This window comes from Eubalaena glacialis, chromosome 6 (genome assembly GCF_028564815.1).
Source record: "Eubalaena glacialis isolate mEubGla1 chromosome 6, mEubGla1.1.hap2.+ XY, whole genome shotgun sequence".
NCBI classification, from domain to species: Eukaryota; Metazoa; Chordata; class Mammalia; order Artiodactyla; family Balaenidae; genus Eubalaena; species Eubalaena glacialis.
Genome location: NC_083721.1, coordinates 63,065,112 through 63,083,761, shown reverse-complemented (window position 1 = coordinate 63,083,761; position 18,650 = coordinate 63,065,112). Strand labels below are relative to the sequence as shown.

The 18,650-nt window shown below is 38.9% G+C and overlaps 1 protein-coding gene across 1 annotated transcript in view; it reads right to left on the bottom strand.

Moving 5' to 3' along the window:
• Positions 1-1,274: 1,274 nt before the first annotated feature.
• The window catches only part of GAP43 (growth associated protein 43), a 60,353-nt gene continuing 42,977 nt past the window's right edge, over positions 1,275-18,650 (bottom strand). The window contains exon 4 of the mRNA XM_061192731.1: positions 1,275-1,574. Within this exon, the coding sequence (XP_061048714.1) occupies positions 1,486-1,574 (89 nt within the window). The 3' untranslated portion in view covers positions 1,275-1,485. The remainder of the gene's footprint in view (positions 1,575-18,650) is intronic.

Genomic DNA, 18,650 nt, shown 5'->3' with positions numbered 1-18,650 from the left:
TTTCTTTGTATACTATCACCATTGGCAGGAACAATGATTGACTAATCAAGAGTCTGTCAGCTGCCTTGTGTGGGGATAAGACTAACAGAAGTTAATAAACTGAAAAAAATTAAATGGACCATGTCAATACTTGGGTTAAAAATAAATTATCTGAACAAAAGCCTGGGGGTTTCTAAGAGTTATGCATGTCTTACATTATTTAACTTAGCAAAACCTAGAATAACTTTCCATTGGATACTTCTCTTGAGTCATGAAAATACGCTGAAGTGATTTTAGTAGAAGCAAGTCTTAGTGCCTGATATGGGTTGAATTGTGCCCCTCCTCTCCCAATTCACATGTTGAAATCCTAACCCCAAATACCTTCAGATGAGACCTTATTTGGAGACAGGGATTGGACAGAGGTAATAAAGTTAAGGTGAGGTCATTAGGGTGGGCCCTAATCCAATATGGTAAAAAGGGGAAATCTGGCTATTGAGATACCCAGAGACGATGTGAAGAGACATAGGAAGAAGATGGCCATTTACAAGCTGAGGAGAGAGGCCTGGAACAGATGCTTCCCTCACAATTCTGAGAAGGAATCAACCCTGCCAACACCTTGATTTTGGACTTCAAGCCTCCAGAACTGTTAGCAAATAAATGTCTGTTGTTGTTTAAACCACCCAGTGGTACTTTGTTACAGCGGCCCTACAAAATAAAATAGCGCCCAAGAGCCCCATCAAGGACCTATGCCATTGGTTCTGACTGAAGCCTTATGGTTTCATCCATCTTTTCTTTGTCAGGGTGGTTGGTGGCAGACTGGGAGGCCAGAACAAAGATAAAATGTAAGAATCCCAGTGTGTCAAACCAACTCATGAGAAGGTGGAACAGAAACACAGAGCCATTGGGAGTTTGATTATTCTCATGGTTTATTAATATTCAGATTGAAAAAGGAGCCTTAGAGCCGCAAGTTAACGCTAATTGGCACATTTGCTTTATTTCTTTATTTTCAAAACAAACTGGGTTTTGATTTTTTTCCTTTTTGTTCATTCCATCACATTGAAAAGGAGGAAAAGAAAAATGGTTTTGAATTCACTCGATATTTTGGACTCCTCAGATGAACGGAACATTGCACACACACTTGGAACAGAGAGATAGAGAGGAAAGTGGACTCCCACAGGGCCACACGCACCAGATCAAAAAACTTGGATACAGTGCAAGAATTTCCCAAAATGATTGGATCATCATTACCAAAAACTCGCCATAACAACACCAAGAAACAAAAAATGTTTAAGCCACACTGTTTGACTTGGGATCTTTCCTGCTTTTTTTTTTTTTTTTAAATGTTTGCCACACAGAGAGAAAGAGGGCTAGTGGGTGGGAGAGGACAGACTCACAGACGTGAGCAGGACAGGAAGGGAAACTTCAGAGAGGAGTTGAGAAGAGGGTGAGGAGCGACAGGGTTCAGGAGAGGGGAGAGTGGGGATGTGGAAAGCCATTTCTTAAAGTTCAGGCATGTTCTTGGTCCGCCTCGCGTTCTTCTCCTTTACCCTCATCCTGCCGGGCACTTTCCTTAAGTTTGGTTTCGTCTACAGCTTCTGAAGAAGAAAACAGATGGGGTTAGGGCGGGGGAAGCAGAGTTAGTATTTTGTCTCATCTCTTCAGATAATAGTGCAATGCATTTCTTCTTTTCATACCACTTCATAAAAGATTTAAGATAAAAAGAGATTATTGCTATCTCAGTAATGTAATTTCCAGGTTCAGAAGAGTTTACCCCCAGGAAATTGTTCAGTGACACATAGAGAAAAGCTCAGGAACAAAGCTGTGATATTGTGGGTGAGGAGTTCACTAAAGAGAAACTACCATGGTCTTTAATCTCTCAGCCTTACAGTTAAGGTATCCACACAGGGGGGGTCCACAACGATCTTATATTTCTTTTGCATTAATGTCAGACTTATCGTGACAGCTTCTTTATGTGGATCATTCAACATCCATTCCAACTCTCTCACCCCTTATTTCTAGTATTATAAAGGCTGGAAAGTGCAATACTTGCATTTTCAGCTCCCCTTGGAGCTAGGGATGTCCGTATCACACAGTGATGGCCAAATTGATAGAGACAGACTTCCCTGGGAAGGCTCCAGAGGAGGTGTTTGCTCTTTACTTTCTCCTGTTCCTGATGACTGGACATCAAACAATACCTGGTAGTGTAGCAGTCACCTTGTGACCATGAAGATAAAAACTATACACTAAGAATGGTGAAGCAGAAAGATAGAAAAAAACCTACTTGTGACCGACCATACTACGCCTGGACACTTTTCCTCAGACTTTTTCTTATTAATGTGAGACAAATAACTAACTTCTTTAACCACTGTAGTAGTCTTTAGTTTCCGGCAGTCAAAAACATTCCAAATGAGTACACTTATCCGTAGGGCGAGTGTGTTTTGCTTAATAAGAAAGACTTTGTTTCTTTTTAAAGGATCATTTTTTTCCTTAGGAAAGAGGTGATTTTCTAATTACTCTTCTGCCTGGTTTCCTGCTAGAACTCAGTCAACTGATTTCATACTACAGACGGCTTACTAGTATGCCAGCTAATGGAAAGAGAATTTGCCTTGACATCACATCTGTTATTAAACTAAACTCCTGTATCAGGGTCCCCAAGACTCCCCCCAGGTTCAGCGATTTGCTAGGAGGACTCACAGCACTCAGCATGTAGTCTTACTCATGGCTACCATTTACTACAGTGAAAGGATATAAAACCAAACAAAGCAAAGGGAAAAGTTGTATGGGGCGAAGTTTGGAGGAAACCAGGCACAAGATTCCATGAGTCCTCTCCCCATGGACTCATACAAGATGTGCTTAATTCCTCCAGCAATGAAGTGTGACATGTGTGAGATGTCATAGACTAGGGAAGCTCACCTGAGCTTACAAGTCCAGGGTTTTTATTGGAGACCGGTTGTGTAGGGACCCTCTACCTAGCATGTACCAAATCCAGACTCCCAGGAGGAAAACAGATGTCCAGCATAAACCACATTGTTGGCGCAAAGAGTTTAGGCACAGTGAACACTCTTAGTTAGGAAGTGGTGAGAACCCTCTCAAAATTCAAGTTCCCAGATGCCAGCCAAGGCTCAATTTTTCACACAAGTATTTCTAAGACTTGAGAGATGTTGAGACTAGAGAAATGGGGAACTTTTAGGAGACCATTAGAAGAGCTCATAAAAATGTATGTTTCTTTGAAATCAGTCAGCTATATATTTATATTCAGATAAAGCTGAACATTTATATCCAAACAAGACCACTGCTGCTAAATATAATTTTTGGAATTCCTTCTTTGGACACCTATCTAATAATATTCTTTTAAGTCTCTTCAGTAGCAGAAAATGCTTATCATTTTGAAAATAGATGTGTTTTTTTAAGAATCAAATGAGGCTGGTCTGGTAAGTAGCAACTATGATAGGTCATTTTATCTTACAATGACTTGTTTTTGACCAAAGTTTTTAAGTCTGATTTATTTTGTGGGGTTTGCAACAGACTGTAAGTTACTTTCAAAATGTAGTTATCCTAGTGAGGCTATCTACTACTACTCATAAAGAATTTTTTAAGGCTAGATCCCTCCAAGGTGATCATTATTAACTCTTGAAGAACTAGCACACTGATCACATTTTCCAACAAAAATTTTTGGGTGAAACTAACTGAGTTCTGATCTTCATAATACTCTATGTACCAGCAGTGTTCCTTGTGTATTATAGAACTTTGGTGCGCTAATGGATCATTTAATTTTCTATCAGACGAAAGCTTCCATATTTGTTAGATCTTTTTATAGCAATTTTCAATTCTTTCAGATAATTTATTTAGTTCCCTAGCCATGCCCAAACTTTGGAGACTACAGGTATGCCCACAGTGGTTTATCATCTTTACCAGTTCCAAGAAACCACATATTTAGTGCCCTCTTCAAACTGCAAAAGAAACAGAATATTGCTTTAAACTGTCTAGAAGAACATAGAAGGATTAACTACAGGAGCAAGAGAAGACTTCAAACCTCTCTTACTAAAATAAAAACTTGGGAGCTATTATGTATGATTTGAAGGAGATTAGGAAGCTCAAAAGAAAAGGTGAAATCAGGCTGGTTAAGGTGAGAACAGAGGTATATTTGTGAAATAAGGGAACACAATTCAAAAGGAGAAAAAGAAGGAACAAAGATCCAGATAATTTTAAATAGCCACAGTTTCTGTCCACTTCTGGAGTGGAATCAGGTTAAATCCTTCCAAATTCCCCCACTTTCTCTTGTCATTCTTTGCCTGGGCCCAGGAGAAACGGTGAAACTTGACATGCATCTGTTTATTGTGACAGGAAGTCATTGTCTGTTCCTTATTAAAAGAGCTTCAATATCTACATATTCTTTCTCTCAAATGCTTCAAAGTGTTTGAAATATAATTATTTATTCATTTAGTTGTTCTATAAATTGGTATCGAACACCTGCAATGTGCCAGACATTCTCTTAGGTATTGAGAAGAAAAGTGAGAAAACCAGTAAATACCCTCACTCTTGTTTAAGCCTTTTGTAATAAACATTTAATAGGCAATGAAATCCATAATTATAGAATATTGGCAGTGAGAGAGACCTCTAAGATCACCCAGTGACTAAACCATAAGTCTTCAAGGGTAACGACAGTATCTACTTTTGTACAACTTTGAATCCCCCATGTCCAGCACAGAACCTCGTGCAGGAAAGGCCCTCAATAAATACTTGCTGAATGAAAGAATGAATGGACATCCTCATTTCATAGAAGAGGAAACTGAAGTTCAGATAAAGAGATTTTTCTCTAAATCATATGGTTTGCTCATGTCAAGCCAGGACTAAAATCTAGGTCTTCTACTTGTCCAGGTTTCCCCATTATATCAGGTGGTCAAATTTGACCAGAGAAGGTCAAGAAGGTCTTTATGGAAAGAACCATAAATTGTAACTTTCCTGACCCCTTGTATAAAGTGTTTAGCTATAGCTACCATATTTGAGTCTTTCCTACACGTTTAGAACAGTTCTAAGCGCACTTGTGTCATTTGATTAATTCTCACAGCTACCTTTATCATCCCAGTTTTATAGGCGGGGAAGCTGATGCACAATAAGATAAAGGAACACACTCTCTGTGAATGGCAACAGTGAATTTCAACCGAGGACAGAGCCATCTAGGTAGCATCTATTTTACATTGCTCTCCCAGCTCGTCCCTTTGCCCAAGAAGGGTGGATGGGCTCAGAGTAGGAGCTATAGCAGGGGGTCCACAGGTATGTAGGTCTGGAGACTATGAAGTCTAAAAATTGGTCTTTGTAAAAGCAGTTCAGAATGGAGGGAAGAATTCTGATTAGTCTTGAATAATATGAAATCTGGTCTTGGCCCTTTCTGGCACTAATTACATAATTTGTAAATGCTAGAGATGAGTTAATATGTATTCTTTTTAGTATTTTATGCAAAACCTTTGATCATCATGGTGAGTTCAAAGATGGATGAATGGCTGAGGCCAGCTGGTCACTCCAGTGATCATGATCCAATTAGCGTAAATAATCGCATTCCCCACCTAGAGGCTCAACCTCTCTCTGAGACAGTTGTTACTCAAGAAGAGGCTGTGGAAGCTAAAGACTGAATGGGATTTTCAGTACCAAGTGACATAAAGCAAGTGAGGGAAGTAAATGGGCCCGGAGCTGGCAAATGAGGAAAGCCTGATGTGACAGCTGAAATCCAGCAAGTTAAAGAGTAGAAAGTGTTCTCCCTATTTCAGTTTAGCTCTGAATAGTACTTTTACTCATATTAAATATGAAAACCTAACATTAATACTGTTATTTTGGTTAAGGCATTACAGGAAAAGAAAGATCACAAAGTGAATCACAGTTGACCCTTGAACGACAACTGGGTTGGGGGCGCCGACCCTCTGTGTAGTTGAAAATAATCCATGTATAATTTATAGTGGGCCCTCCGTATCCATGGTTCCTCCGTATCTGCACTTCCTCTGTATCCAACATCCAACATCCATAGATTCAACCAACACGGATCATGTAATACTGTAGTATTCACTATTAAAATGAATCCACATATAAGTGGACCTGTGCAGTTCAAACCTGTGTTCAAGGGTCGACTGTATATATCTCCTATCTATGTGTGTATATCATGTGACTAGCGAGCATCCTCACTAGGAATCATTATTATTCTACCTAGGATGGGTTTCTTCCCCAAAATCAGTCTTCACCCCAGAAATCAACCCTGAAATCCAATTTTATTATGATATAGACTATGCCCCCAAATAAATAAATAAAACAAAAACTGATGACGTGTTTTAGCAGTTTGGTCTAAAAGGGGGAAAAATTTGTCTCTTAATAAAATAAAATTGAGCAATTTTAATAATTATTATTTGCATTAAATAAATTCTCAAAAATTACAGTCAATTTGAAGAGATAATGTTAGAATCTGATAAAGAGCTATACCCTTCTCCAGCCTTGGCATGTTAGCCTTGACAAAAACATTACTTCTTCTGGGCCCAAAGACCTCTTAGAAATAACGATGTTCACTAGCAGCTGCCATGAATTTTACCATTTCCATGTTACTTTAAAAAGAGAAAGTTAACATCATGACAGTAAAGCCATGTATTCTTCATGTTCTAGAGTTGAAGGTTGCTTCAAAAGGGAAGAAAGAAATGTGTTCATTAATTCATTTATTTATTCAGTAAAAGGTCCTGGGCCTTTACTACATGCCACACACTGTGCCATGCATTTCAAATGCAATGCAGTGCAGTGGTGATACAACAATGAAAACACCAAGCAAAAAGCTCTGCCTTCTTGGAAGTCATATGCTAGTAATTATTGTTTATGGGAGAAGGGGTGATAAAGGAAAAAGTAATATCTAGACAAGAAGAGCTCAGCCCAAAGGGGCATATTTTCTCCTAGGCCACTTCTCTTGGATTTGCAAAGTTGAGCGTCTCTAATGAATCTCATAAAATTTGAAATATGGAAAACTCTAGTAGTTTTCATATTCTTGACCCAAAACTACCAGTCCTAATAAAGATCAAGACCACATTAAGACAGCAATAAAAATGAAAGTCATTTCTATATCCATTTGGAACTGGGTGGTGGTAGGGGACCCCGGTGGATGATTTTACAGTGGTCCTTGAAATATGTGCCTCTAACTGGCTCTCTGATTCTTGCTGAAATAGATTCTGGAAGCAGCTCTTGTCTTTATGCATTCCGTTCATTTCCTCGAAAGGGTGAGAATAGCACGTCTACACATTCTGTTGGTGAGCAAATACCAGGAGCATATGCAGCAGCGGCTGCTTGTGTGCTCAGCCAGGCAGCCCGGCTGCAGTGCTGCTGGAGAGATGGCGGTGTTCCCAGCTGCCATCGCCTACACTGAGCTCTAATGGCCCTGTTTACTGGCACCGGTCCAGGCCCCTCCACAGCCCTACATTACTGAAATTAGGTTGAGTGGATTTCCCAGTAAAACATTACCTCTTGGGACCTGCCCAGCTCTCCCCAGCCTTGTCAACATTGATTAAATAGAAGCTGCTATCATCCTGGGGCCATGCCCACAATTACTCTACCAATCACCACTGGGCTGGGCTGTTTGCTTCCTTTCCCTTTTGATTTTCACTTTTCTTGAATATTAAGCATCATTACCTCAAAAGCTCAAAGGAAAGTAATAAAAAAAACATTCTGTAGCTACCTCACATATGTCCCTTTGTTACTTACATGGTCTTCCTCTTGAGCTGTGTAACAGATATCAGTCTGGAGCCTGGATCATGGCTTTGGGTGGTCACATTTTGCTATTCTTTTTTGTTTTTCATTTTTACCATGTTTTCCATTTCAAGTCCCACTCAAAACACTGAGCCAGTATACAGCATTTTGTGTCAGCAGAGTGGTGCAAGTATCACCTATGCTCCCACTCCTTGCTTTCTGAGACTTTGAAAGCAAATAATCCTATTGCTTATCACACTACTCACTTGAGGATTTCAAAGAGTAGCAAACAAAAACCTAACCAAGGAGAAAATTCAGAGGCGAGGTCCCAGTGATATCTGAAACATACATATACAAGTCTACTTCTCTCAAAAGTTTCGGCCTGGGACCAAGCTGATTTCTATCTAGCCTTGCTACCAGTTAGTCATCTGACCTCAGAGAAGTTACTTTTCCTTTGCCTCCATTTTCTAATCTATAAGAAGTATGGATAATAATGACTGTCTCACCTTACTGAAGGAAGGTATTTAAAAGCACTTTATAAAATTTGAAGTGCAGCATATAGTATGTTGAGATTTTAATCCAGCCTGTGGGATTTGGGTAAAAAATATCCATCAAGTTTAACAGTTTCATCCCAGGAGGAAAAAAAGCAATTTCCCACAGGAAAAAAAAAAAAAAATCACCTTTCTCAGATAAACGACTAAGAGGGTTTCTCCCCTAGAATGTTCCTATAAAGTCTCTAAATAAGAATACAAGTGATTTATTAATTAAATAGATCTACTCTGTTACAGAAATTGAGGACGAATCTAGGATTTCTAACCTTTGGAACAAAATTTAGTGTTTTATTCTGAAACAGAAATGACCCAGAGATTTTTTAAAATTAAAACAAAAGTCAAAGATGGTACAAGTTGGCCTTGAAAACATCTTAAACGTTCTCTCTACAAAATGTCTATCAAACCATCAAAAACGAGTGTCCTACCTTCTTCCTCCATTAGAAACACGCAGAAAGATCAAAAATTACAATTTATGTGGCTTGCACAGTTGCCTTAAGTCATTTTTGGAACAAGATGGGATAAACATGTAAAGCTGAATGGAGTTAACATGATCTCTTATCACTATTACAGTGAATAAGTCAACTTTTAAAGGCTGAAAATAAAAATAAAAATTTGGGGGGTATTTCCACTCTAGCATAAAAGTCAAGTAGACTCACTCCTTCATCCCTCCCCTCAGCTAAATGGTGCTGAGCTGGCAGTTGAATCTGTAGCTCTTCCGAGGCATTCCTTACGGTTAGGATGTGGGAGGAGTGGAGGAGTGGGGAGTTAGTACAAACAATGACGGCTCCTATGACACTGAGACATTTCGAGAAGGGCTGTGTCAGGGATAGAGAAGTGATGCTGTGATATAGTGTGTTGCTACTAGTGACTATCCGAAGAAGTTCAGCCTAAAAATTGTCTTACCCTCTTCTGTAGATTATACATATATTTAAAAATTCAAAATCCCATCTGACCAGAGTTCAACTCTGCATCTCCCCTTTCACCTCATAGTATCCCAGGTGAGGAGAATCTAGCTAGGAGAAAATCTTAGCTGCATCGCTCTAAGCCTTTACAAACTCAACTGTCTAAGGTGCCAGGCAGCTAATGTTAATGTGAAAATCTAGCCATAGGTAAAATCCAGTGGCGGGGTCCACGGAGGCCTCGTAAGAGCAGGCATTGCCTAAAGGCATTTAAAAATTTTAAAACACTATCACTGGAAAATAAAAGGGGAAGGAGTGTCTGGCGTAAGACTCTTAAATTATACCAGGAAGATACATTTCTGGACTCTGACTTCAAAATGGAAGCAGTTCCCTCTAATCAGAATAAAAGATAGTCACACTGTATTTGTCTTCAAGAACTAACTCCAAATCAGGAGTCCTAACTAACAATGGGACCTTTTCCATTCTGCTAAATTTAAATTACTCACATCTCAAGATTTTTTTTAGTGAATGAAGTAAAAAATAAATAATGACTACTGCAGATTTTATAAATGGCCTACCAAAGCAAAAAGAGATACCAAAAAATCCAATTCTCAATATTCTCTCTCCCCTCCCTTGCTGTTCAAATATTCTCAACATCTCTACATCCCTACCTATACCTTCCAGATGTCCTAGGCTCTTTTTACAGATGCTGTTGGTGACATTCTCAGATCCCTTTTACCAGGCTCATGTCCCCAGCTCCCAGCTGCTGGAGGTGTTGGCTGCCAATGACCCACACCTGCTCCTTGGGCGGGGGATGTAAACTGAACCACCTCAACCTGAGGTGCCTGAGAGGTCATGCCCCTTCTGCCCCCTGTGACTCCAGACACAGACAATCTCTGTCTGTGATGCAACTTGTGCTTCAGCACAAATTGTGGGATTAGGCTGAGACCGTGCTTTTCCTGAACCCATTTTGCTGTCTTCTTCCCCTGGCTTCTCTTCTTTCTTCATTTCCTTATGGATTTCCACCAATAAAGTATTCGTACAAGAGTCCCTTCTCAGGCTCTGATTCTGGGGAATGGGACCAAAGTTATTCCTTTAACCAAAAATTAAAGACTGGAGATGGGAGGCAGGCCAGTTAATTTCCTTAGTCAATGTACATAGCAAGTCTTCAAGGTTTGAATCATTTGGGTTTGCGGCTTAGTCAGCCCTCATGACCCAGCTCAAATGTTGTTTCCATACCTCCAAACCTATCCTACATGGAATTAATCACTTCTTACTCTTTATTTGTATAGAAATTATATCCCTTGCATTATATCCTAGTTTGTGGTATCCTTCCTAGTCTTCTTGACTGTGAACTAATTTCTCAAATGAAAAGTCTGATACATTTGCAATAATTTGAACTCCACAAAGGCAGAGACTTTTTGTTTTGTTCACTGATGAATCCCAAATGCTTAGAAAAGTGCTGGCAAATATATATATTTTTAATGAATCAAGGCATCTATATTAACATCAACTCCTAGTGTCATGCTTATCACAAGATAGGCATTTAATATTTATAGGAGGGACGAAAGGGATGAAAAAAGGGGACAATTCCAAATATGCTTTGTGTTATGTAGATAAAACCTTAATTACCTCAAGCATAAAAACTGTGGACCAGTATTGTTATCATGACCAAATAGCAGAGGTATGCCTGAATTTCAAAATATTGTATTATGAAAAGGAAACAATATTATTCTGCTTTATAGGCATTAGGCATGGAAAGAATTATTCCATCATCTTCCTTTTTTTTTTTTTTACTAATTTTAATTTTATGTCTTCTAATTTTATAACAAATTATTCAGATATAAAAAACCCAAATGTAAAAAATAGATATCTACTGTAAGCATCACTATTTTTAGATGGCACAGGGTAGTGGTTAAGACAGCTGGTTCTGGAGCCAGCTATTTGCATTTAAATTCTATCTCTGACACCATGACTTGGAGTGAGTTATTTAACCTCTTATTGCCTCACTTTCTTTATCTGTAATTGGTATTAATATTGGTACCCACCTCATGGGGTTACTAAAACACTCAAATGTGTTAATTATTTAAAGTACTTAATAATGAATGGCATGTTTCAGTAAACTGCTCAATAAATATTGGCGATTATTATTAGTGAGTGGGAGGGAACTAACGTTGGCTTAATGTTTGCTATATGCCAAGCCCAGTGCTAAGGGCTTTCACATACTGGTGTTCAATATATATCATCCCTGCTCTCCTAGTCCTTTGTCAGTAAAGTGGAAGTAATAATATCTACCGCATAGATTTGTGATGAGCATTAAATGAGAGGAAAAAAAAGACAACCTAACACGGTGTCACTACCTTGCTCACCTAAGTGCCTAATAAATGAGAATTATCTTCTCTCTCTCTCCACTAATTCATGCGTATCCACTCTTAGACTACAGCCAAAAAGAAACTTTCTTCAAGTATCCCGAGAAAGGGAGAGAGAAGTTTGTTCCTTATAAAGTTTCTGCTTGTAGAGTAAAAAAAAAATAATTCTTTGAAAAAAAGGCTTTGAAGTCAAGGTCTAAAGTCCAAAAATGATCACCAGGGCAAAGCTGACTGTTGGCCAAACTTGAGAGGCATGATTCTATGATGCAAGAATCAAGGCTGCTAAATAGTAATGTCTCAAAAGGCAAGAACGTCTCTGCTATTGCCTCTACTTCAGAAGAGGACAATCTTCTCTATTTCACACTTAAATAGCAGTCAGTTGATTTCAAAGGAAACCACCTTATCCTTGGGCTTCACTCCATTGGATTCCCTCCAGTTTGTAGCAAAAGTACATTTACTATACTCACTGAGCAAGAACCAAGGAACCCCTTGCCCTCACATGTGTAGTAAATCTTGTTCCAGTAGGCAAGTTACAGAAGGGATGGCAATTATCCAGGCTTAAGACAGTACATCCAATTAAGAAAAATTCCCTGATTCATTATAATTATTGAACCCAAGACTTGAAAGAAACCTAGGACTTCTTGTCCCTTAACCTTAAGGAAAATGATCATTTACAGTGAAATTTTTCAGCTTTATTATGAGAAAGAATTTTCCATTTCCGGAAAGGTTTGCAGTCCTCTGTGGACAAGGCATGTTTGGGGGGAGAAATCCCTAGGGCTGTGTGGAAGACTGCTCTGAGGGGGTTATTCCTTCTGCTTATGCACTGTACTGTCTCGTTTCTGGGACTTCTCAAGCATGGAATTCCAGCAAACCTTGAAGAGTAAAGAGATTAAAGATGGAGTAGGAAGTGGCCACTTTCTTACAAGAATTACAGGCAAAGAAACGCCATACTTCTTTTGGAATCTTGATCAAACATGATTGAAGTTAGCATTTTTTTTCCCCACTAAAGTTTATTCATAATTCCTCTTCCTGCATTTCAGAGAAAGTTAATAATTTTCTAAAAATCAAACTTCACGTATTTGATGTTAATTATTTAGGTCCATACTTAGGAGATGACGAAATGTTGGACAGGCTAATTGTGTTTGTTGGTCATTTTTTCATTGAATCTACTCTCTTAGCTATTCTTTCTTGAAGTTTTTCACATTTATCGAAACAGGCTGCTTAGGTATTATACCAGCCATTTCAAACAGTTGTGTTTCCTTAGATATTTCTATTATGCTCACTGGTTTCAACGATGAGTCATCCTAGATCTTATCTAACGATCAGTTACAAAAGTGTAGTAATTTGTGTTTGTCAGACCTTGAGAAAGTTAGTGAACTATTTTCTAGATTATACTGGTTTTAAAAATTCAACCAATGATTTGTAATGTTTTAACATATATTGAGATAATATGCCGTATTACAAAAAATATTACAAATATTTTCAACATTTGTCTTTAAAAGCAAAAGCAGATCTAGATTTGCCAGATCTCATGATCTGATATTTGATTACATGATTTGATTATCTGACTCCACAGTTAAAATATAGAAACCCAAACTAGAAATAATTCTAACTCTATAAGGGTCACTCCAGTAGTGACTACAGCTGCCTAAAAATTTTTCCTACATATGAATATCTATTGCTTGGATAACATTTAAATTTTAAAAGAGAAGCACTATACTTATGAATCATATTCAGCTCATGCCTTGCCATGTCTCACCATGATGTGTTTGGGTAGTAACTGAGATTAGCTAGACAATTATTTATCTGTGTTGTTTAATTTTGCCTTATGGCTATATCTACACAGCACAAAGAAAACTAAAGACTTGGCAGTTGTCTTGTTAATTTTATCATTGCAAATGGATAAACCACATAATTCAGGACAAAAATAAAAAATCTGTTTATATTGTTATAGAGTGAGCTCCTAATTGTAAAATTACAGAATAATGAAAGCTGAAGGAGATCTTAGAGATTATCTGATCTCAGCCCCTCACTCCCTCTGAGAAAAACTGAAGGTAGAGCATTTCTGTGACTTGCCCAAAGTCTCACAGCTAATGAGAATTCAGTGATCCTCCCATAACACCATAATGTCTCTCACAACCTTTGGGGATGATGAATTCCACTGCTTGATTTTAACTGGCATCTCTCTCCAGTAATCCTAAATGCACTGTGTAAGTCTGTTCCTCCCTCCCTCCTTCCCCCTCACTCCCTCCATTCCTTCTCTCCTTTGTGAAATAAAAGGTAAACTCAATATAATTTTACTTTAAGAGCTACCAGAAGTAATTTTAGATACTCTGGAGGCTTGCAGAACCAGGGCTAAGGATTACTGTTGCATCAAACTTCAATACATTATGCACAACTGGTGAGAGGTGATGTGGATATTCTATATAGAGAGGGGAAAAAATGGGGACCTCTAAAATTGGTGGCTTAGGCTGAATAGTAATCATTGATTATGGCAGGTTTCATAAACTCAATGACTAAAGAGTTGCTGGGTAATGAAAGTCCAGAAGTAGCTGAAATTACTACAAATGCTGTCATACCTAGAAATCTGTAAGAGATCAGTACTATGTCCTGATAAGAGCAAATAAAAGTGCATATCATTCCCCCATCTATCACCCCCTCCACTTCCCAATGAAAGCAAAGTGTTCAAAAGCCCACTGAGAAGGTTAACTCAATTTTGAAATTAATTTAAAAAAAATTATTGTAACAAGAAAGCCCTATAAAAGTTGTTTGTGTTACATGCTTGCATGCAGGTAAATAGATGCAATCCCCATCTCTTGCTGGGACAATTCATTTTGCACTCATTGTGTATTTTGGCTTCCTAGGGCCTGTCAAATTATGGCACTGCCTTTGAATGAAAAATTGCTTTAAGAATCAATAATACTCACTGGAACACAACCAGAACTATATCGAAAAAGTGATATTCATGTTTGTACCGATTTCTCTCTTTTTAGTAAAGATCTCAGAGCTCTTGTATTTAGTGGCAAAGAATGTAATAGCCTTGGTTATTTAGAGACATTGGGACAATGAGCGGTTAAAGAATAAAGATTCATGGTGAGTCTATAACTTACCTTAGATAGAATCATAGAATCATATGTGTCCTGCCCATCCTATAGCACTGCCATTGGAAAAATCCAGCTGAAGCCTTTCTCTCTTTTCTTCACCCAGTGTTTTTTCTCTAATAAAACTATTTTCTAAGACATACCTTATGTCTAGAATCTACCTCCTACTCTCTTCTTTCTTTCAAAACCCTATTTATTTGAAAGTAATCAGACTGCATACAGAGACCTTAGAATAGAAAGGGGCTCTGGAGACCCGCCAGCAACAACTCACCTAATACAGGAATCTCCCAGAATCCTCCTAGCAGACAGGCAGACTCTGCTTCAACAGGCCACTCCAGCTCTAACTGTAAATTCTTCCTGATAGTCAGCTAACATCTACCTCTCCTAAGTTTTTATGGAGTTCTTTCCTCTAGAATAACACAGAACAAAATATGTCCTCAATATGTTTTCTTTTGTACAAGAGAGTCCAAAAATGCAAAGATAACAGCCTCTTTCTTCAAGAAATTTACCAACCTGTTCTTTTCCTCTTCAATCAACAAACTTCATGAAAAAAAAAATTCAAATTACGCCACCTTTTCTTCATCTCACCTCTCTTAGTTCTCTAGGAGCTGACTTCAACTCTATCATTTTTCTAACAGTGCTCTCCTCAAATTCACCCCCTCCCACAAAATTATATCCACATCATAAGGCCTTTTCTCATTTACCATTGCTCTTGATCTTTTTCTGACTACTCCTTTTGACAGTGTTGACTTTTACTTGAGCTCTATGCTCCAGAAAATAGGGGCAGTTAAGAAATTCTCCCAACCTTTTGTTTTCTGAAGTCTCCCCATCCTTTTATGCTCTAGGAAATGGCTTACTGTAAAATACTCTTCTCCATATGATCTGCTGTCCACTCTCTCTCATGACTCCAGAAGACTCATGGGTGACTCCCTTGTTTACCTGTAACAAGGCCAAACACAGATCTTTCCTCCTTTGCCTTGAACTTTCTATTCTTTGTTTCATGAATGAGGTTAGAATTGTTTGTCTCTTTGAAACAAGGTAGACACAGTGATAAATAAATCTTGCTCAGCTAACTGACTAAACTTCCCCTGATTGCAAAATAATCCCATTTGTAAACCGCCCCACCTGTAATTTGTCTACTCCTCCTATAAAAATCTAAGGGAAAGCCACCCTGCCAAGACACTGTGATCTTGGGAACTGGGGTCCCTATCGCAATAGTTTGAACAAAACCAACTCCTTAATTGTTGGTGTATTTTTGTTTTTGACATCTTCTTAAAATATTCCTTTTTTCTTAACTTTAATGAAGACCATGTTCTGGATCTGTGTTTGCTGTTTCCTCACTTTTCTTTGCCATTCTGGGTCTAGTGTTTGTTCCTTATCCCCTAACAAGACAAAATCCAAGATTCAATTCTACATTCTCTTTGCAGGCTCTGCATCAAATAACTCATTCTCTCTAATGACTTTGACCCCGACCCCATAACCAGATAACCACCACATTTATATTATCACTGTCATATTGTTAATCCCTATACATCACTGTAAGCATATTACTTTCTTTAACACAAGCTTTAATGACTCCTGGCCTCGTATACATCAAATTCCAATTTCTACTGCCAAATACTTCTCTACATCCTTGACTCTACTCCTGGCTCCAATTCTATATCTCAGACTATACTGGACATCACACAACCACTATCACTACAAATATAATGAGATTGGCCTTATCATTCTTTCGGAGATCCAAGTTTAAAATCCTCCCTCTCCATGTTCATCTATCTATGTCTATTGATTCTCCTTTCTCAGCAACACATATTTCCAATTGAGGCCATGAAATGGAAAAAACAATTAAATATAAGTACTGTATTGATATACTTGATGAAAAATGTGCCAAACTCACAGGGAAAAGAGACTAGCCATACTACTACAGCTTGGGCATGGAGCCAGTAGTAGTCAGAGGAAGGAAGGACAGGTGGGTAATAATAACACAATATCTGAAGTATATATGGTTAAGGGCAATAGTCAAATAGAAGGTCAACAGCAAGGGTAGTCAACAGGCGTTGGAAGCTGATAGAACACAGCAGCTAGAAAGAGGCCAGTATAGATAGACCATGGACATGTGGGCAAGTCTCTCAGCCAGCAATAGGGTCCCCTAATCATGGGACCAAGAACAAGATTCCCATCTCTAGGAGACAGGATGAGAATAAGGCAGGGTTTTAGTCTCAGAGAAATCAGAGTACAAATGAAATGAATGAGACAGGGACCTAGGTAGAGCAAAACCAAGATGAAGTTTAGTTAGTGGAACTGTTCCCAAGTGAGAGACCAATTATTGGTGTTTGGGCACAAGTTGACTTGAGGCTGAGCCAATTGTGTGTAGGGCTCTTTAATTCTTCCTAGTCTAGGAATGAGAATGACATTGATTCCAGAACCAGACATAGAACTCAACTTGAAAAACAGATGGCAAGTGACCTCATTGGTGTGGCCTAAAGGGACAGAGGACAGTACACCAGGCTAGCACTTCAGGGGGTGGTGGCAACACTAACGTCTGAACCAATACAGCCATCTCTTAGCACATCTTTCTGCCTCCAAGGTGGCCCTCTTGCATGCTCCTCCACTGTCACTGATAGGGGTAACTATAGTAGTTATTTAAAGCCTACAGATGATAATGCGAAAAGAAAGAGGAGATAGCTGCTGCCCCAACAAATTATTGTACATCACTGAGTCTAAAAGAGGGGACATGACTTTCCTTGCGATTTAAATGAAAGTGTACTAAATACAATTTTTTGGTTGTAGTCTCACTATAATTTGCTTGGACATGTTTTATGTCTGCTGTCTGACCCTCATGTCTTTGCCATCACTGCTAAGTTCATAGAATTCCCAAAGGCTTTTAAACTCATCCAGGGACCTGGGCCTTCTTGTCCAATGTTGAGACCGAACACAAGAAAATACTAGGGATAGGAAAAATAAAATAGCAGTTAATTTTGTTTTCTAGGTTAGATTTTTATGAGATCTTAGAAGGAGAATTGGTGAACTCAGGGAGTGTTAGTAATAAATTTGGGGACAAAGTATTGAAAATATTCTGAAAATGTGGGAGAAAATGACTTTTTTTACTGAAGCTAACGTGAGTATAAATTATAATGTAGAAAGAAATTTTATGTGGCAGAGTCTCGCAAAAGTCTACTAGGAACATACCCATAGTTGAACAAAGCTTGGTCTATTGACACGTCACAGCTAGGGAGAGCACACAACATGGAACCATGAGGCATGGCAGTAAGAGGGGGTTAGAAAGGACTTATCTGGGCTTGTGCTACAGGATTTGGAGGTAGATTCAAGGAAGCAGAGCTTTGCTCTTCATTGGATGCTATCACAAAATAGGTGTCATTTTATGATTGGGCATCTTTTTTTTTTTGGCATCACTTTTTTTTTAATTTGTTTTTTAATTTATTTATTTTTGGCTGTGTTGGGTCTTCGTTGTTGTGCTCAGGCTTTCTCTAGTTGTGGAGAGTGGGGGCTACTCTTCATTGCGGTGCACGGGCTTCTCACTGCGGTAGCTTCTCTTGTTGCGGAGCACAGGTTCTAGGCATGTGGCAGTTGTTGTGGCACGCAGCCTCAGTAGTTGTGCCACACGGGCTTACTTGCTCCGCGGCATGTGGGATCTTCCCAGACCAGGGATCGAACCCGTGTGCCCTGCATTGGTAGGTGGATTCTTAAGCACTGCGCCACCAGGGAAGTCCCTATGATTGGTCATCTTAATAAATATTACCTAGAAGGAAGGAAGAATGAGGTAAGCATATCATTCATACAGCCAAGCTAGGGAAATATTCGGCCATTTTATGGTTTAGACAACGTCCATACTTAGTCTGTGTTCAGACATGATTACAGGGGTCTTGCTTTGTCTGGAACCATCACACAAAGTCCAATGTTGTGTTCTATGAAACTGTGTATGTTAATAGGAGAAGACTAAGGCCCACCTGTGGGTGCCAGGCCAGATCCTGGCTGTTAGGAGCTGCTTTTCTCTTTCTTGGGAGAAACAGAGGAGAGATTAAA